The sequence below is a fragment of the Ammospiza caudacuta genome, chromosome 3, assembly GCF_027887145.1.
Source record: "Ammospiza caudacuta isolate bAmmCau1 chromosome 3, bAmmCau1.pri, whole genome shotgun sequence".
NCBI lineage: Eukaryota > Metazoa > Chordata > Aves > Passeriformes > Passerellidae > Ammospiza > Ammospiza caudacuta.
The window spans coordinates 59,600,815-59,622,300 of NC_080595.1; the positions used below are offsets into that span (position 1 = coordinate 59,600,815).

The following is a 21,486-nucleotide window of genomic DNA, read 5'->3' on the forward strand; positions in this document are numbered from 1 at the left end:
CCCCGGGAGCCGGCGCACCGCCCTGTCCCTGCCCCCTCCCGGAAGCGGCCCCGAGCGGCAGCCGGACGTTACTGGCGCGCGGGCCGCGCCCCGCCGCGCGGCGACGGACGGGCGGGGCGTGTCGGCCCGCGCGCCCTGGCGGGGCCCGGCGGGCGGTGGGCGGGGCCGCGGCTCGCGCGGCGGAGAGCGGCGCGCCCCCTCCCCCAGGTCAGTGCTGGCGCGCGGCGGCGGCGGGAACCGCCTCGCCCCTCCCGCCGCGGCGGCGGCGGCGGGCGCGCGCGCGGGGCGGGGGAAGGGAGGGGAAGGGGGGCCGGGCCGGGCCGGCGGCGCAGCGGGTGCCCTTGGCGGCCCCCGCGCCGGCCGGAGCTGCGGCGCAGCCCGCACTGCGGCAAGGGAGCGGGGCGCAGCCCCTCCTGGGACAATCCCGGGGCCGCGGGGCCTGCCGCAGCGCCCGCGGGAGGGCTGTGGGCGAGCCGAGACGGCCTCGCCCGTCCTTCCCGACACCTCCGGTGCTGCCGCGGCCGGGAGGGCCCCGCTCCGTTCCTCGCGAGGAGGGCGCAGTTTCGGGGCGAATGCGAGCCCCGTCCGTGGATGTGAGGGGCGATTCCCAGCCCCGTGCCTCCCCCCACCCCAAGATGCCCTTGTGGCGGCCGGAGCGGGTCGGCTGCCGGGCGGCCGCCCCGGCACCCCCCGTGTTCGGGTGTCGCCGCTCGGGGGTCACACAGCACCGGTGGAGGCCGCGGGTCGGGGGTGGGGGGGCCCGGACCCCGCGCGCTGGCGGCGCTTCCTTCCGCGCCCGCCAGGGGCGCCCGTGAGTCGCGCGGGGCGGGGGCGGCCCCGGCGGCCTTGCTGGGCCCGTGCAGGCGGGGCGGCCTCGCCTTCCGATTGGTCGGCTTGCTGCCCGCTGTGCCCGCCTCCCGGCACGCAGCCAATAGGAGCGGAGCGCTGGCGCCCTTCCCCCGCGCTTGCCGCAGGGGCGGTGCGGGCGCTGTTTGCCTTGGAGCCAAGGGCGGCAGGGAAGGGGTGGAGTGTCCCCGGCATCCGGGGCTGGCGGGCCCCGGGGGCAGCCTGGAGGCGCCCGGACTGCGTGGGCCGGGCGGAGCTCGCGGGCCGGTCTGTGCCGGTCCGGTCCGGTCAGCCCGCCGGCGGAGCGGGCCCGCCCTGCCTGTATATGTCGGTGGCTGTGCCGCAGCAAGCCGGGCCTCCCGGCCGGGGAGGCAGCGGGCGTGGCTAAAGTGCCGAGGAGACGTTGGAAAATAAATCCCAGTCCGTGCCTGCTGCTCGGAGGTGGCGCCTCCTGCCCTGCTGTGGTCGCCCTTGGTCCCGCTTTCCTCTCGGATTGCTGTGTTCCGCTCCTCCTGGCTTGGCGCCTCTGGTGCCGCAGGTCTGGCGCTCCGGCCCCTCGATGGAATTCGGTCTATATGATCTCTCTTTCCTTGCAACTTACTGTAAGCCTGTACAGTTGAAAAATCATTCCTGGCATTACTGAACCGGGATGAGGTTTTGTTGGCTAGGAACGCCAACAAAACCATTTTGAATCTCTCTGCCACTTACGACACACTGCTGGAGACTTTACCCCTTGCACCAGCTCTCCAGCACTGGGTTGCAGTTGCTGAGTTTCTCTCAGCTCTTTTTTTATCCAAGAGGTATCAGGCCTTTAAAAAGGTAAATATGCCTTGTCCTGGACAGCATTGCTTTTTAAATACAGAACAAGTTTAAAATTAAAATAATATTTTATCCCAGTAAGTATTCTAATAACAGGCTTCTAAATTGGGCAAAAAGGTACAAGGAAGAGCATGAAAAACAAAGTTAAGCCCAATATCAGTTCATCAGGGTATCCTTGTTGGGATGGAGGGCTTGTTCCACAGCACACGCTATGATTTGCTCTTTAAATAAAATGTTTATTTGAACTATTATGTTAAATGTATTTTTAGTATTAAAGATCCTCCTTCAGTTTTTCAAAAATATTGTAAAATGGGCAGTTTTTTGAACTAGGCAGCTTGAGGACATTTTGTTAATGACTTGCTGAGGATGGATTTTGTGTTGTAAAGGAAATCTTCTTAAGAAAGCCAAATGAGGGTAGGGACTTGTCACTGAGCTTTTTCAGCAAACGAAACACATCCGCTGCAGTATTGAGTCTGTGAATATTTTTATTTTATTAGCTCACACAATGTAGTGCAAATACAGAAGGGTTGCTCTTAGTCTGAGCTGCCGGCACAAGGGCACCGTTGTGTTTCGGACTGCAGAGTGGCTCTGCCGGCAGGCCTGGTGGTCCCTGCAGCACCAGGATGTACTGGCAGGAGCAAGGCTGTGAGTGGGCTCCATTCTCTGTCCTGTGGTCAGGGCAGATGGCTGGGGCTGGATCTGTGCTCGGCTCGTCGTGGCACAGCAGCTGGAGCTGGGGCTGAGCAGTGTGGGTGTTCTGCAGGTGATATTCCCCTACAACCATGTAGTAATCTAATTGCTGCTTTTATCATGTATCACAGTGATTCACAGCGTCTGATCTTCTCTTTAACGTGTGTGCTTGCTTGCTCACAAGCAGTGGAGTTACTGAAAGTGCAGGCTGCTGCACAGAATGAGCAGCCAGAGGAAAAGATGCCCTCTTACATATTGATACAGCAGCCAGTTCTATTTTTTCACCACTTGTTGCAAGCACACAGATGTGTTTTGATCTTAGAGTGTTTCCGTAGAATCAAAAAAAACTTTTTACTCCCACCAGTGTCGTGTGCTGAGGAGCACTAGCACATGCAAGAGTAGTACAGACCACCTTTTAGTTAAGAGGGAAATAATTTTATTTCTTTCCAAAATGTTGACGGATTATTTTGTTTGTTTGTTTTAAATACAGTTCAGAGGGAAGAAATGAGACTGAAACTTCTGCACCTTCAGATGAGATCTTTCCACGCTTTAACAACAATATGCCAATCCCAAAGCTTTAACAAAACTGGATGTCTACTATTAAAGCTGGATAATGAAATTGAAAGAGCAGCTCACAGAACAGCAAAGTCTTGGGATTTGTGTGCACTGAAACCTGCGTTCCCTTGGTTGACAGGTCAATGTGTGCGACTCAGGAATCAGCATTTTCTCCAAGGATTTCTGTCCACTTTGGAAAGAAATGTTTATTATCAGCATGGGGAGGTTTTTTTCTCATCCTGGAGACGTTTGGGGGTGACAATGATGGAAAACTACAGGCTCAATACAGAGTGGATCAAAAAGCTTAGGAACACATCATCAAGATTTTATGCAGTTGTATCAGCTGGTAAAACTGTCCCCAAAGCCAGTAACCAGCCAGTCAAGAGGCCACCAAAGGCACCGAGGACCAAGCAGCCATCCAGAGCGAACCTGCCGCTCTCTGACATGGAGGTGAAGTATAACATTTACAGTCTATGTGACATTGAGGGACTGCATCAGTTTAATTTCCATTCAGATTTGCGTTTAGATGAACATTTTAATGAAATTAACATAATTAGTTGCTGAGAAAGACTTCATTATTTACACTAGTGTTGGAGCTTTGTAAATAGAAGCAAGCTTGATAGAAATTGGCATGTTTGGTATTTTGAAGGTAAAATGGAAGTTTACTTGCAATGTGTTAACTAAAGTATAGGGAAGATGAGTGGTTTACTATAAAGTGGAAAGGTGAAGTGCATTAAAAATAGTTTTGACCAGTGCTTTCAAATGACATTTTCTATTGAGAAACAAAGTCTAACTGTCAGAATAATTTAACTTTCTTTACATCTCTTTGCTTATCCAGATCTACCCAGTTTTAAGGTTTCACTCAAACAGAAATAAAAGTGAAAGTCAATAGTATAAAGCTTATATTCAGATTAAGTTTCAGATGGGTAGTAAATGTGCAAGTGTAGCCTGTGTTACCTGAGGAAGATCATTCTATGTGTAGAAATGGCACCTTGATTATCAGACTCTCATGTCTACAGAGGAAATGCAGCAACATACTGTTTTAGGTACTGTGAGGTACAATGAGGAAGAACCGTGCGTATTTGTAGCCAGATCTCCTTAAGCTAGCCAAGCCAGGCCTTAAGTACACTTGAATGTAGGATTCCCATAGTGAATCCTGGCGTCAGATGCGTTACTGTTCTCATCAGGCTAAAACAACTGAGTTTCAGGGTATTGTTAGTAAAGTAGTATGATAGGTGAGACTAAAACAAGGACTGTGTCTTCAGAAATAGTTTACACGTTGCAAAGTATATCTGTTACATGATCTACTGAATGTGAGCAGAGAAAAATTTTAGTGCTTGCCTTCTCATATCTAAGCTTATGATGAGTATTTTGTGTGATAAGCAGGTGCATGCCTTGGTGCATGCCTTAGTGTAACATAAAAAGATAGTTATAAAGAATTTAGTTCCCACTAATATTTTCATGTTGCTTTGGAAGAGGAAAGTGAAAAATACTAGTCCTGGAAGACTATGTAATGCTTCCAGCTTTTTAGTCATGGTATAGTCATTACATTCAGAGTTTGTTTCTCCTTGGTTTTGGGTGAAGTGACAGCATTTTTGAGGCTTTTAAATGACAGCATAGAATGCAAACAGTTTCTTTGTTTGACATCTTCATATATATGTGCAAGTAACAGGCAGTGCTATTTTTACTGTTTTCCGTTGTGAAGAAATGGAGAAAATACTGCCTGATGCACTGAAATAATAATATACTTCCTGAGGAGGCTTTTGCATGGCAAAATGCTGGGCCAGAAATTACCTCTAGTGTAGCAGGCCCTAGCACCAAGGCTGTTGCCTTAGGGACATCTCCTTCCCATCTTTTCCTGCCTCTGGAGACAGCAGTTGTGGGCCCATTCCCGAGGTTCTCAGTGTGAGCACCCTGAGGATCTGTGGTGTTTTCCCTCTGGGAGGGCCTGACAGCTGACACCTTTCTTTGGCAGAGCACTTGGTGAGTGAGATCCTTCCCGCCCTCCCCAGCACTGGTCTTCATGTGATTTTACAGGCAGAGTGCAGGGCACCAGCAGTGGTAAATCGTTGTACAACCAGTTTTTCAGGACAGATAGAGGATTTCCTTGGAAGCAGTTAAGTGGTTTAGTCAGACCATCAGTGAGCGGTACCACTACTTGGATAACCTGGTACGATCTGATGGCAGGAAAAGCCTCTGAGCTAACTCTTAATGCTACAGCCATCTAGCATAGAAATAGTTTGAAATTCAGGCATAGACACAGTATTTACCACATTTAGACAAAGATTGATTCCTGTGGTGATATGAGGACTAAAGTTCATCCTACAGGTTTTCTTTCTTAAAGTTTTTTGTATGCTAAAATTGGAAGAGATGGACTAAGGGGAGTTATGATTCCATGAGCCTGTACAGTTGTAGGGGGCAGGATGATACAGAAAAAGAATTGTCAAGGTACTTAGCTGTCCTTAGGAGCAGCCATCCTGTGTGCTGCTCTGAATAGAATCTCAATCAATAATGCCTTAGGCAGAAAGGAGAAGGGGGTGAGTAGCTCAAGTTCCTTTCTAGCGCCAGTACAGGTGCTGTATTCTGGGGTTTTTGAAGTTTGCAGGTGAAAGTGATGTAGCAGAAAAGATGGCATTAAGGTTGATTAGCCAGTTAACACATCTATTTGAGGATTAACTGAGTCACTGATTAGAGTAGATTTTTTGTCCACCAGCACCCATGGACACGTATTTTAGGTGTCTTAATTACAAATTATGCCTAAGCCAAATGTTTTCTATCAAACAAGATTTTTGTAAATATGTAAGTGAAACAGTACATTGTAAAAAAAAAAAAATCCCCAAACCTGAAAGTAGTTCATATGCAAAGTGCTTTTTCAGGCATGTAGCTAAATGGAAAACCTCTGGTTGTAACTAAATGAGAAATGTAACCATTGAAACTAAAATTGCAGCTGTAAGACAGAAAGTCAATCCTGTAGTGCCTTGAAATGAAGAATTGCCCAAGTAATACACTGTGCAAAACACAGAGCAGGACAGAGGTTTTCAGATTGTATACTGACTACAAGATGAGAATTTGCTTCCTTAACTCTTGACAGAAGAATTTCATGGCAGAGCATGCATACTTATCATAACAGGAGCTTTTTGGAAGAATCTTCAGATTCAGATGTATAACTGGCACTGGTGATTTAGTGATTGAGAATGGATTTATGTAGTTGAAATTATGATAATGAAATGATACTTTGAGGGAACTGAAAGCAGAGTTCTGTTCCACTGTTAGTTCAACCTTCTAGCACAGTTATGGGAATATGCCTACAAAATTGCTCTCTGAATATTATTATTACTTTGGAAGCTTATTTTCTGCTAGTGGTTGCTGAATTAAGATGATGTGTAAGCAAAGCTTTGGCTTTGATGGTAGAATGTTGACATTAAAAAAGAAAAGTTCAAATGTGAGGTGGTGATTCTAATGATTGCTGACAGCCCCCCCACAGGGAGCAGAGCCCCTCTTGGAGCCTTGCTATCTGACAGTGTATGAGTGCTGCAAGAATGTAACTTGTATTTTACATTCAAGTGTATTGTGGACCTAAATGCCTGCAGATGAGCACAGTTCTTTTGTTCATTTGTTGTTAGTTACATCTCCATTTGTATTAGTTACAAAAAGCTGGGAAGTGACTGATGCACAGCGAGACATTGCTTTCTGGACGTTTTCCACTACATTGTACTGAAAAACAATTTTATAGGTCATACATGGTATCAGAACAAAGAAATGCACTTCAGATGAGTAGTAGAATTTGCAAATCAGTGTATTGTGACTTGTTTGATTAATCACGAAAATCTCACATCTCTTTACAAGTCAGTATCATTTTTCCATTTACTTCTTTGAATAGGACATTTTAGTTGTTTAGGTTGTGGGATCCTGGGACAAGCTGTGTGCTGTTCCCCTGCTGTGAGTGCAGCATGCAGCTTGGGGCAGGCAGGGACGCTGGAGCTGTGCAGTGCCTGCAGCTGGCCCCGAAGGTGCTGACTCTCTGTGCTGCAGCGGCTCAGCCCGGGCAGTGGCTTGGTGCATGGCAGGGCACAGCGTTTGTGTTTGGAGCTTCTGCTTGATAAACACGCTGGGGTACTCAAACTCCATTTATCTTTACAACAGTGCTAACAACACAGGGATGTTTTCCTTATTGCTGAGTAGGGTTTGCACAGAGCCAAGGCCTTTTGTGCCTCACCCCACCAGCGAGGAGACTGAGGGTGCACAGGGTGTTGGGAGGGGACACAGCCAGGACAGCTGACACTAACGGATTTTGACGATGTTTTAACTCTGTCAGGGGGTGTCCTGCCTCTGGATTCAGTGGTCAGCCAAGTGTGTCATAAGTTGTGGGATGGGAGCAGCAGCAAGTGCAGCTCTACTGTTCAAGTATTTAATTGGCTTTCAGGGAAGAAGAGTTGTCTTTGAGGCTCTGTCATAGAGATTTTGTTGTGACTTCACTCATGCCACCCGACTTGTTCTCAGTGTGTGATTTGCTTTCCCAGTTAACAATGAGCAAGTACTCTTTGTTAGTATATGTATACCAGGTAGAAATCATGGCAATGATACCACAGAACAATGCATAAATGAAAATTGTCACTGTCTTTAAAAAGTCGAAGCAAAATTGTCTTATTACCATCTTGCTTCAGCATTGCCCTAACTCAAATCTCTGTTCCTTTGGCACAGAATCTGATGCAGTGCACAGCCTTTGCAACAGCAGATGAATATCATCTTGGTAATCTGTGTCATGACCTGACTTCACATGGATATCTTGAAATAACAAGTTTGCCTAGAGGTAGATTTTTGAAACATATTAAATGCAATGTTATATCTGGGGAAATAAAATATGGGTGAGGGATATAATTTTTGTAACTTTATATATTCTTATTCTGATAATATCCTGGAATATATCATACTGCCTGTAAAATTATTGCTTTGCTTTAAGATCCTATTTACCTAAAAGTCCCCACATCAAAACCTTTCAGAACAGCAGTGTGAGTGGCTCTTCCCAGTTGTAATGTTGGGAAAAAGTATCCTCTGATACTTTTTCCCAACATTACAATTACATTAAGAAGTACAGAAAAATTACATGCATGCATGAGAAATAACTTTGGAAATTGATACAGAGAATTTGTACAGAAATTCACTAACTGTTAGTTTTTGAATGTTTTATTTTAATTAATCCTTCAGTAGTGAGGTAGTGGAGTACATCAGCTGTCAAAACAGTTCTGTAGTTTGAAGTGTTGCATCTTCTTTCGTACCTAGATTTCTATTAATGTAAATCAGAGTTGGAGAGGAAGGCTTGCAAGAGAGAATCTTGCTGACTTAGTGAAATGAAAAAGATACACACATAAGTGTTTAGTTCTAGTAAAGAGAATGCTGTTGATACTTCTTTATTGGGCCAAGTATATCCTGGCAATTGTTGAATGCTACACTTAGGCTTCAGCAAAATAATTGATTCTGGTTTCTATATAAAATATCTCTGCAGACTTGGGAAAGTATGGCTTGCAAATAGCTGCATTATACTACAAAAGAAAAACAAATTGATCTTATTATGGCTTAAGGAACCTTATGCCCTGGAACAGCTCTGATTTTCATATGTCAGTAGTAGAATATTTTTCTTCTTCCTTTGAAAGAACAGATTATATGCAGCTAGGAGAAGCACTGGCAGTTCATGGGCATTTCAGTAGGGGTTATCAGGAGCCTGTCTGCCTCTCAAATAATAATCTAAGTGCAGTGATACTCCAGTGGGTCTCTTTCAAGCACGAGACTTACTAATGACTGTCTTGTTCAGAAAGATAAACATGAAAGACAATATCCACTAGAATATAGACTTCATGTTTCTTTGTAGTTTCTTTGTATTGAAACTAACCCTGGTTTCACAGCTTTGGGATAGAAACTTTGTACAACCCCCAGCATGACTGTGAATTAAATGTTACTGTTGACATCATTTTACCCTGGGAGTGTCAGTTTTGCCAATTCCTTTTATTTCTTCATGGTGTTTTTGACTCATGAGTACTGTTTATCAAAGGTTTGGAGGAAGTAATGATGAAAGGATATTGGATTGTGCCAGCAGATCTGAAGTGTTGTGATGGTTGGCATGTGCATGTAGCAGTGGTTGGTTACCAAGCCAAACACTGAATTTGAGAGAATAATTTTTAAAAATATTTCCACATAGAAATCTAAAACAGTAGTTATGGTGTGATATTGTTGCGTTGTAGTGTTTTTCCAAAGCATTATTCTTGGTTTTGACCTCTTTAAAAACATTTTAGAGGCAGATTCTGCACCTCCACTTAAAGTAGACCAAATTCTCTTCAACTGTGTGTGTTTTGGCTGGAGTGGATAAATAAAGATATGGCTGGTATTTGAAAAGGCAAATGAGAAAATGTAGACAAATGTTACTTCCATGATGAACTCAAACTTCACACCTAAAATCCTTCTAGTTATTCATCCAATTATGTGTTTCTGAACTGGACTAGCAATTGGAAGAAAAGTCTTTAAGGGCTCATTCAGACCAACTGCGGGGTCCCAGTTCAGATATTAGCAAAAAGGTATCTGGTACTTGGTCGTGTCTCTCTGCTGCCTCAGTCTACCTGCCCTCTATGGCCTGAGCAGTAAAGGTAGAATTTGTACACAAGCAGAAGTAACAACTTTTGATACTACATCACTTGACTTGTGATTTTCCTCAAAAGGCATTTAAATTTTTAAGGCTTAGCTGTTAGGCCCTGCAAATTCTTTGTTAGCCCTTGCAAAATCTTAAATAGAAGTAGGGGACTTTCCTGGTCTAGCTTCCACTAGTGCTGCAACAAAACAAGTCATGCTGGTTTGAAACCACATCAGGACTTACAAAACTCCATCTGCATTAGTGAGTGGCACAGTGGAGAAGATTTGTAGAAGAAGAATCAAACCCCTATTTTGAGAACCCAACAACCACATTTTGTAAGTTTGGAGATATTCTACTTGTACTAGCTCTGGTCTAATCCTTTGTAACAAATGCCCCATTTAGTGGTTGGAGTACCACAGCAGCATTTTTTTATCTTCTCTTTCATTTTAATTTAATGCAAAAGCCCTCACATTTTATGTATTGTTGTGCAGTGCACATCAGAAGTGTGGTAAGGGAGAGTGGGTGGATGATTTATTTCAAAAGCACACTTCTGATGTGCAGGGAAATGCAGGTGTAGGCTCCCCTGTCTTGGGGGTACACTCTTTCAAGTTTCTGACTGGCAAAGCAAAGTCAGCACAATTTGAGTGCAGATTAATCCTTTAGTGTATAGAAATGAAGAGCTTCCAGGCAAGCAGATTTGACTGCTAATTTCCTTGCAACTGTGCAAAACTTCCACAGTTCTCTCACATTGTATGTCCATTTCTGTGTTCTGTTCCTGGTTATTTACAATGTCTGCATCAGTTTTCTCCTAAGTCTTTTGTTCTTCAAGACTACTATCTTTCACTAGCTGAAGATTCTGGTGAGGTTCCCAGCAGAGGCCCAGTCGATCTAGAATGTGTTCCCCAGTTTAGAGAAGCAGTGTAGTTTGATATTTTAGTTGGTCCCTGGCAAGCATTTCTATCAGAAAAATAAAATGTGGAACTGGCTGATGTGTTAGTATAACTGTTGAATTACATGCTTACAGCTATCAGCTGTCATGTTTAGAAGTTTGACTAAATAGTCTATTTTTTTCACTTATTTTAAACCAGATGCTGCAAATGTTTTGGTGGTCAGTACTGAGAAATCTGCAAAAGAAGATGATCCAGGCATGATTTTTTTCTTCAGGTAAGCAATAAATCATGCTCAAAATATTATGTCATTAATCATAATGGTGTGAAGGAAGTAGTGCAGCTTGCTAGATCTTGCGTCATATTACCTCATGAAACTCAAGGAATAACTGTCCAGTCAGAATGATTTTTTAAAAAATCAGAATTATTTAAATGATTGAAAAACACCTTCTCATGATTTGTCATTGAAGTCTGGTTAAAAAGCAACTAGTATGTAATTTCTCTGAACATAGTTTTAAGTTTCTTGATTCACAATGACAAAATCTGCCACTGTACAATTTGAGTATTCCATTAAAATACATTTAAAACAGTATGATTACACTCAGTTTTTCCTTGAATTCACAGGGAAGGGGCTGTTGTATTTTGGAATGTGGAAGAGAAAAGTGTAAGTAAAGTGAAACTTGGTTAAAACTGCATAAGCAAGTGTTTTGTCAGTCTCACAAAGCTCAGCATGCTAGAGGTTTGTTTGGGAGATTGATCTTTCTGTGAAGGAAAAAAGCTGATTGATTCTTCTCCAATGAGTGCAGGTTCTTGCATGCTACTGCCCTCAAGTGTGTGGGCTGCTGATACATCACCTTTGAAATTCATCTACTTAAGACAAAAATCTGAAATCTTAATTTAGTGAGACTGACAAAAAGAATATTGTTGCAGTTCTACATCCTGAAAAAGTAGATCATAAAAATCTACCTGTGAATGATTGTTTGAAAAGCACTAATGTAACAGAAAGTATGTTAGAAGAAAAGGATTATTCCATTCTGTTCCATTTTAAGTCAGTTATTAAAGACTTATGTTTGTACAACTTTGAAAGAAAAAAAAAGAATTATAAGCAACTCATTAGTACTGTCCTGTGTTTTTACCAGCCAGCAATTTTCCTGAAGGAAGTTTTTTATTGATTGGTATAATTATTAAATATGTTGCTGACATATTATATTTTGGTGATTTTTGCTGACCTAGAAGGGTATGCCAGAAGCATATCTATTCTAATGAATACATTCATAGTTATTTAATGTTTTAAATGTATTTTTCTTACTGTGGTTAAGCTGGATTCTAGATACAAAAGTATCTAGAATTGACCTAATCTGTAGACAGACTACGTGAAATTAAATGGTGTATTAAATAGATGATACTGAGATGCATTGAAGTTCACAGGAGGATTTTCACTGGGGTAAATGAAAACACAGAGCAGTTGTTTCCAGATGTGAACAGTTTCTGGATTCTTCTGTTTCAGCATTGAAATGTTCCCGATTTCCTGTCTGTTTTGGGGGGGTGTCAATGTATCAGGTGTCCTAAAAAAGATAGCAGTTCTCCCTTGCTTGTTTGCATGCTATGGCTCTAACTACACTACTGGTTCACAAATATTACTGAAGACCAGCTGCTTTAACTCCTGATGATCTTTGAGTTGAACACCTTAGCCCACCAGAGTACTCTGAAAATTCTCCTTTTGTTGTACAAGCTTAAATACCTTTGAAAATTTCATAGCTTGTTTTCCTGGTCAATACTAGCATCAGTAATTGGTCCCTTGCTAGCTTTATTTGTAAAAGAGGAGGAAAATGCCTCTTTCTGTTTATTGAAATCATAGTCAAAGCTTTAACTGCCAAACAACTTGCTCAAATACAGGAAGCGTTTTTATGGACATGCTTTAATGAACTGAAATGAAAGGAGAAAAATCTCAAACTGGTCTGTAGAACAGAAGCTGAAAGTAATTCAGTAGAACAGAATGTAGAGTGTCACTGCAAATGGACAAAAGTACCCCAAATTTACTAGTAGGAGAAAAAAAAAATGAAATTAACGGACATTTACCAGAAGAAGTAACAAATACAGACTGATCACAAAAAGAAACTTAAAACAAAAGAGCAATTTTAAATACCTGAGTAGGAAGGTTGCACAGCAGCTTCCTTACCAAAATAGCAAGGGCAAAAAGAAAAACCAGCTCGGAGGTTTTTTAAAAGGAAACTGTGTGACGTAAGTGCCCATAATAGCAAGAGTTTGCAGCTAGTGACTCCAGAACATCTCTTCTAATTAATTTTACTGTGTCACAGCTAGTCCCTTCTATAAAATTAGGCTGGGCCTAGAAGCAGTGTGAGGTTTGCACTGCTGAACTGTCCCTGGACACTGCTGTTTTGCTGAGGTGACTGGCCTCAGAGCAGATGCTTCCTATGTTCTCACCCGTTTTTATCACAAGACTTGAATTGTATGGTGAGTCTTAGTCATGCTAATATTGAATTCAGGATTATGAAAGGAGCTGTTTCAGCTGTACAGTTGAGGGGTTTTTCAGTGAAAAATGTTACTGTGTTACATAGACAGTATCACCAAAATTCTTGAAAGCAATGAAGAAAGCTAGCAGTGCAAAGAAAATCCCTCTTGCAAGTGATCCAACAGATTTTTTTAGAGTACTTAACCTGGAAAATATGCTTTATGAAAAATGTATAGGGTACAGTTTTGTGCTAAAAGATGAACTATGAGCTTTTATTTTAAAAGGAGAGTGCAAGTATGACTTAGTACAAGATTGAACTCTAAAGAATTTAGGCATCAAAAGTGTTTTGTGGTTTGGTTTTTTATTGGCTGTTGTGTAGCTAAATGCCTTTTAAAAACTCATAGGTGAGTGCTTTTTTTAGTTCAGAATTTGTTCTAATTGCAGATGATTTTTTTGAGGGGAGCCTTGTAGCATATAGAAAGGAACAAGGATGAGAGATCCTAAGTCAGACGTCAAGAGGAAAAAGTTTTGTGAGAGAAAATGGCCTTTCTTCCTGCATCAGGTTTTAGTGTGCTGGAGAATAAAGGAGCAGCGAGATTACTTCTGCAAGTAAAACTGCCCATTTAACCACTTACAGGGATGAATGTGGCAGCTGAAACAATTTTTCCAGATTTTTGTAGTAGTGAAGGGTTTCTGTAATATAACTGACCTCTGGTAGCTGAAACAAGACTACTGATTTAGCAGCAAACTAGTAATTTTATCAGAAACAACCACCTAATGTACTTCTCGTAAAGATTCATTCCCACAGTCGGACATCTGCCAAAATCTAGTACCTCTCATTGTTACAATACTGAATACATCCGTGTTGCCCTTACTGCTGCTGTGGTTAATCCTTACCCTGTTCCATGTGTGCACATATAAAATGACATTTCAGTTTTCCCAGATTCCTTGCAGCTGTTTATAGCTACAAATTCTTCTCAAACCACAACTAGTTTCAGATGTAAACTATGTTAATAATAACTTCATTATTTAGCACACCTCTTCATTGTTAGGTAAATAACTTCATCATGAAGGTTGCATTCATCAGCCTGCCCTGTGCAAGTTCTTTGCAGTGATAATTTGCTGCATGCTAATTGCTGCAATTGTCTCCTTCTTAGATGAAGCATATCATGCGAGTGCTAGAGCAGCATGAAATTCAGCCATACGAAGTTGCACTGGTCCATTGGGAGAATGAAGAGCTGAACTATAGAATAGGAGAGTAAGTATCTTCAGGTGGTCTGTGTATAAAAGCTAACAGAGACCTAAACCAAACTCAAGCGAAAGTAATTCAGCTAGTAAAAATATACTTGTCCTTACTTTTTTTTTCCAAATGAGTAAAATAAAGAAGACTATAAATCTCAGTGGATAAATGTTTCTGTCTTGGTAAACTTGCAAGTAGTGGCCTTTGTGATTTGCTTATATGATAGATCTTGTAAATAAGAAGCTCCCTGCCCACACAACTCTTCAGCAATCCCAAACAGAAATGATGTATGTCACAGCAAAAAAACTAACATGCATTATTGAGACGAGTTTGATTTTAAAGAGGATGCTCTCTGTAAGCTTTCATCAAGTGCTTGAGATTCATATACAAAGATGTAATTTCTGCAATTACTTCATTTAGTAGGAAAGTTACAGTTTGATTATTATGTAATGATAAACCTGGCAAGTTATCTCTCCTTGTTAAATAATGTTTTTTCATCATGGGAAGAAAACTATCTCTACAGAAATATTTCACAATGAAAATGATTTTATATATTATCTGTAATTTTCCAACAGCACCCAAAAGCAACCCCTAGACAGGACACTTTTAATAGGAGCTGAATGAATGATGCTCAGCTTATTTAAAGTAACTTGATAAGGAGACAGCTGTTTGGTTTTTCCTGACCATTTGAAAACTGCATGTACTATTTAGTTGTGTAATTTGTGATTCTTGACATACTTCATTTCGCTTCTGTGTGTTTCATGGTGAGATTGACATGAAAAATTGAACAAGTCTTTTGTCCCCTTTTCTTTGCTCCTTACCCTCTATGCAATAGATGTTTTAGGGAAAGCAGCATCATAGTGGGGAGGGAGTAAGATTGATAAGAGTGACAGCGGAAAGTGAAAACAGAAAGATAACAGAGGAGCTAAAGAGCAGGAGAGAGGCCAGCATCCTGCTTACTCTGAATAATCTGTGTGTATGCAGCAATGCTACAGTTACCATCACAGCTTGCTGCACTTGCATTTACACCTAGAAAATTTGGCCATAATATTTGTCTTAGACTGAGGAACTAATTTTCAGTGATTTGTTGTGAATATTGTCAGGTTGAACTTGAGTAAAATGCAAGGATGGGGATGATACCATACAGACATGGCATGCCTTATCTACATAAACAACTAGCCTTTCTTGCACTGTCAATTATTCTTCAAGTGTTCCTATGCTGGTGGCTCGATCAATGAAGATGCTTCAATCTTGTCTTAACAGAGGTCAATCAAAGCTCCATAAAGGACAAATCTTGTTAAATTCTGAGCTGGATAGTGATGAAGTTGTTCTGCAGAAATTTGCCTTTTCAAATGCTCTTTGTCTTTCTGGTAAGTTAAAATTGTTCATACTATGTAGTCTATGCTACAGATTTTGTGAAATGTCATTATAAGTGGGACTTGTACAGTGACAGGCTGGCAAAAGCTTGGTATCTGGTTTAGACAAACTTTGTAAAGAGTGATTGTGCTTCAGATTGAGAGGATTTGTTTTCAATGATTTTACCATGTTTTCTGTAAATTGGAATTGCTTTATTGAATGGAAACCTTTTTAAAGCTGAACAAAGCACATTAACAAACATGTTTTGCAAAAGATACATGTTCTACTGAGCATCCTGTTCCCAACCTTTGAGAACTATCCTAGGATAACAATGAGTGTAGAGGTGACTACTAGAAACCTCTCAGTAATCTTGAATTATTCATACTGACATCATTTCCTCTGACAGAAAAAGCTAGTTGCCAGCTAAAAAAGTGATACAGGGCAGCTATTCCCAGCTGGGGAGGTGTATCAGTAACACATATGTGGACCAGAGTCACAGATAATGTTTTGCAGGCTTATTAGCCATGGTGGCAGACAGTGGGAGGCACTGTGAAGAAGTCAGGTTCACCAGTCATCCTGCTGCTTGAGCAAATAACACCTGTCTACTGCTTCAGACCTTGAATGATGGAGGGAGTGGGAGTTAAGAACCAGCAGCAGAAGGCTGTCCTCAAAAAGGCCTTTTAAGGGAAGTCTGGTCTGTCTACTTCTACTGCCTTTAGGGTAAATTCCAGGATTCCAGTAGTATTTTGGGGAAGTGCACCTATACACAGGAGAGAAACAGAATGCACATTTTTGAAGTGCTACACCATTTCATCAAGGAGTGCAGTGTAAGTAAGTGGTTCTCAACTGTTGAAGGAAGAGCTGTTGAGAAAAAAGAATATTGTTCTCTATAGTTTTCTTATTTATAAAGGCACTGTATGGAAGGGTAGTGCTTCCTAAAAGGGAGCAAGGGATTTATTCCCAGGAGATAATGTTCAGTAAAAATAAAGGATGCAAGTATAGTCCCTAGTCAGATTTATGAATGGCAGAAACCAGCCTCTGTCAAATAACAGGTGACAGATGAAATGCTTATTGGCTGTTGTTTTATTCAAGGGCTAAATTTGAAGTAATTTAAGTCAATGACTTGGATTAGGCCTTTGTATTCAAAAGATGAGTGTGCAAAATGTTCAGCATTGGGTTTACTGGCAGTGTCCTAGCCAGATGATACTATTGATTACTACCACAGAAGAGTTCGTTTTGACAATTAAATCTGCCCTGATTAATTTTATCAGATTGAATGAGGTTAAGTTTTGATCTGTTGCTACTTCTTTCTTGTCTGGGAATCTGTGGACTAAAGAACAAGGCCCAAGTTATATTATCATCTTGCAGAAACATTTTACTAGGTTCAAGCTGAGGCATAGCAGAATTTGTGTTGCCAATGCCAGTGCTGAACTCAAGCTTCCGTAGAACAGAAGTTAGTACCTTCAGTAACAGTACACTTACCTAAAAACAAAGTAGGAGATTGCTCAAGTTTGGATTGAGCTTCAACAGGAACAGGTGGTGTGTCCATACAAGCTAACTCTGGCTGGAGCACAGTGCATCAATACTGCACAAATGGAGAACGAGAGCTGTGCAGGACACTAGAAATGCAGCGGAGGCTCTTGAGGTGCCACATGAAGTCAGCCTGACGCCAGCATAGCTCATTATCCTCAGCCTCCTTGGAATGTAATTTGCAGAGGGCTCACACATCCAGTAGAGCACTTGGGCACACAACTTGTGAGCTGAAGCAGAAACTCTCCAGGATCTGAGCTGATCACTTGGAGAAGAAAGCTGTGCTCATGATGAAGCTGGTTCTGTGTGCAGAGCTGTGTCAGTGCCCAGCCCAGATCTGCCCACTGGTACATATACAGTGATTGTGTGGTACAAACTGTAACTTGCTGCAAATAATGTCTGTAAGCATCGACATGTCCTGAAGCAGCCTGTTGGCAGATGTAAAGGTAGAATTACTTGAAAGCATATGTACTTCTCACAGTCTTTTGCTTTGTTGTCTCTGTGTTGCAGTGAAGCTAGCTATTTGGGAATCATTACTGGATAACTTTGTGGAATCTATCCAGTCAATTCCTGAGGTGAGGTCTTGTTCCCCTCCTTTTCTCCTGTGTTTTGTAAAAAATCAGTCCATATGTAGCTGAGGATAGGAAAAAACAATTGAATGTTGAACACATTTGATCGTAAATCCGTCAGTGTAGAGAAGCTCAGAACACCTGCAGAGGGGTTGGACAAGAAATCATCAGCCTTTAAAGGGCTGGGAGTTCGGTTCTGCATTGTAATAATGTTTCCTATGTTGTGCCACTGTCACTTGCTACTGGTGAAATGTATGTGTAACAGGATAAGCAGCAGTTAAAAATCTGGCCAAACACAGAGTGTGCTAACTTGGGCTGAAAACAATGTGCTTTGACTTGAACATAATGAAGAGTTTGAGTGAATTACTTAAAAGTTTTTCATGAGACGTAATTACAGTACAAAGCTCACATAATGTTGTATATAAAATTGAGATTTGTAGAGTTCAAAACAGAAAACGTTTGGTTTATTACTTTTATATGAAGGAAATAAATGGTAATACATTGATTGTTATAAGGAGAAAGTCTCTTAAAAGGCTAAGGAGTGGCAAGGTAAAAGAACACTGTCATTACTTTAAAATACAAACAGCAGGAAGGAAGAACAAATCATCTCTTGTTCAGGAAATCACTTAAGAAAATGCCCCAGTATTTCTGTAGCTACTGATGACGTACTCAGTGATTTATTGAGAAGCCTGGATAAACCAGTTGCACGGTGATATTCTTAGAAAGCTAGAGAAGCAAGGCACTAAGCAAACAAAACTGTTAGTAAGTACAGTGTGCATTCTAAGATACTTCAGGCTGTAAAACTGTGGACTTCTTAACTACTAGTACATACTACTTGATCAAGCAGTGAAGAACTTCCTACTTTTCAGATTCTAAAGTCACGAAGGAAGGTAAAACTCTCTCATGCAGACGTGATGCAGAAAATTGGAGAACTCTTTGCACTAAGGTAAATTCTTTGGTTACACCCAGGACATTGTATTACACAGAATGTAAAAGTTACATTGTGCAGTATACAAAGAGAAGAATGCACACCAAGTAGAGCAGGGTAAGACAGGGTGGGAGAATTCCTTAGTTTGACTGGAGTTTGTGTGTTATTTACATTAGTAAGGGGACCCACTGGTTCACCACTCACTGGCATTTCAACTGCAGGCATTAAGTAGGCAGTATATCATAAATGACCAAATACCACACCCTTTTCCTTTCCTGAGTCCACCAACATGTGTTTAAACTAGTAATTACAGTAGGTACTGTATTTACAGCATGTAAAGGATACCAGGAGAAAGGTGGGTAGGTGTAGCACTATTAACTACAGCCTAGAGTCGGTAAATATCTTTTGAGTTCTGTTCTTCCCTTGACTTACTCAGAAACCACTGCTAAGTCATTGTATTTAATGTTTTTTCATCCCTCAAGTGAAATTTGGTCTTTGACAATATAGACCATTACACACTCAAAAATTAAAAAGGAAAAAATCCCACCAAAATCTCCAAGTTAAAAAAAAATCCTGTTTCAAACGCTGGGGTACTTGAAGGACTGATCAGTAATCAACAATGACATTCCAGGTATCCAAAGGTTTGTTAGCAATACGTTGAAGGCAGGAGATTTTAGCTTTCAGCCTTTATGATGCTCAGACCATTGCCTGATTCTGAGGGGTGTGCTGCACACACATATCCAGCATGCAGTACCGGTCACATTTAGGAGTTCTGTATTGTTGCTTCAGTGAGCCCCAGCATAGTCAGGGACCTCTCTCCAGGTATCGAAAACTAAGGAAGGTGACAGGTTGAGGAGGCAATGATGGCATAAGGAAAAAGTGATTAATGTTCAAAAGAGTTCCACAGTAGAGTACTTGCAGAAAAGTTTCAGGAGATGTGACCAATTTTAAATAATCACTCCACTTGTATTTTTACTATGAAAGGAGATTCTTTTCATACTGTATGTAGAATTACAGGAAAATTTTCTTATTTTGTTTAATTGCATGTAAATATTTGCTCCTATATTCACCACGAGGAAGACTGAACTACAGTAGTGCCCATTCTTTTTAGACACCGTATAAATCTGAGCTCAGACCTGCTAATAACACCAGACTTCTACTGGGATAGAGAACAACTGGAAGAGCTTTATGACAAGACTTGCCAGTTTCTCAACATTAATCGCAGAGTTAAGGTGAGTGTTTTATTGTTGTTTGAATCTTCCATGCTCAGATCAGTTGTCTTTGGCTCAGCAGGGTCATAGATTGCTCTGTGAATGTGCTTTCTTTGCAGAAAGTGAATAAATAATAAGGTATTATATACTCTCCCCTTTTCCAGGTGTTATTAGCCCACTCGCACCTTTACCTGGTTTAGGTTAACCTGCCTCGCATAAATGAATTATTTCCTGAGCCACTAAATTAGGCTTTAAATAGAAGAACTGAGAAGAGGATTCTTCTTACTGACGTGATCATTCACATCAGTTCTTGAAGGGTGACATAATGTTTACTGCTGGACCAGAATAAGAAGCATGAAAACTACCTCCTGGTGGTACAGCAATCATAAATACTCAATTTTGGGGCATTCCAGAAAGCTGTATCTTCTTTTGCTTATGACTGTTTTCATGAGTAGGTATCACCCAGAAACACTTCAATACCTGTAGATGCATATCTAAATTTATATTCTTTTGGGGAACCCACTGAAATAACAGGTTCATTTATGCTGAAGCTTCTGTTGCTTGTGCATGTTGTCTTACAGAATTTTCTGTTCTAATAATTTTCTATTCTATTTTGCAGAGGTGTTAACCCCTTTCTAGTTCTGTGTTTCCCTATTTAGTGATCTGATTCCATTTCTGAAGTCCAGATTTGTGATGTTTGTAATTGCTTGCAGGTAATGAATGAAAAGCTCCAGCACTGCATGGAGCTGACAGACCTAATGCGAAATCACCTGAATGAAAAGCACGCGCTGCGCCTTGAGTGGATGATAGTAATACTGATCACCATAGAGGTTGGTGGGCCTTTCTTCAGTATTAAGGACATAATAACAAGTGCAATTTCTATACTTCATACTTTGAGAAATAAGATTACTGTATTAATGTGATGTACACAGGGATTAGTATTTGTTCTTTGTAACTTTCAAATTGCAGCTACAGTTACTTTTCAGATTATCTGATTTATAGCGTAAAGTGGTTTAAAGGTTTTAAAATAAAAATTCACACCAATGTGTTTGCTGTTCCACAGGTTCTGTTTGAACTTGCAAGGGTAGTTTTCTGATGACAGATCAAACTCAGGAAGAAGAAAACAGACAAAACAATAGAAAAGACAAGACTTGGAATATTCTGATCAGATGCTTCTGGAGAATGATGAAGTTGTGTCTCCTGATAAATCTCTAAATCTTCTGCTCAAATTAAGAAAAAAATTCAAATCAGTCTGTGAACATTATTCCCAGCCACTGTACTAATAATGTTAGAGAGGGCTTAACCTATGGATGAATCTCATGTGTGCTGACTGTATTTGGTGAGACTCTACATCTTTCTCCCTTAACAGTTAAAATGATGCTGAATAAATGGCTACTTTGTGTATTTCCGATAGATGTTTTCTCTCATGTTTACCAGCTCACTCTTGGAGAGCTGCAACACTGTCCCAAGCTTGGAGATGGCATTACCATTTGTTCTGGCATGATTTTAATATACGTGGCAGATATATTTAACATTATGTTCCATCCCATCAGAAAGTGGTGTTTATATACTTGAATGGGTAGTACTATTTTCATTCTTTTTTTACATTTAGTATTCATATAGAAGGGGAATCAGTTGATCCTAGAAGTCACAAGGACCTGTAGCAAAATGGTAAACTAAAGGAAGAGTCACAGTATTTCTCTGTCCACCTTATCATGCTATCTGATTTTCATCAGTGTAAGTTGCAAGGAGTGAGTTAGCAT

General features: G+C 41.3%; 1 protein-coding gene across 1 annotated transcript; it reads left to right on the forward strand.

The window, feature by feature from the left end:
• Positions 1 to 59: 59 nt before the first annotated feature.
• RMND1 (required for meiotic nuclear division 1 homolog) lies at positions 60 to 21,136 on the forward strand (the record flags this gene model as incomplete). The annotated part of the gene is made up of 12 exons (XM_058801488.1): positions 60 to 207; positions 2,846 to 3,360; positions 7,612 to 7,720; positions 10,618 to 10,693; positions 11,041 to 11,080; positions 14,047 to 14,147; positions 15,393 to 15,499; positions 17,526 to 17,590; positions 18,454 to 18,530; positions 19,624 to 19,744; positions 20,437 to 20,553; positions 20,787 to 21,136. Coding segments are annotated over 12 exons (1,509 nt in total), but the record flags the coding sequence as incomplete, so codon positions are not given.
• Positions 21,137 to 21,486: the final 350 nt, after the last annotated feature.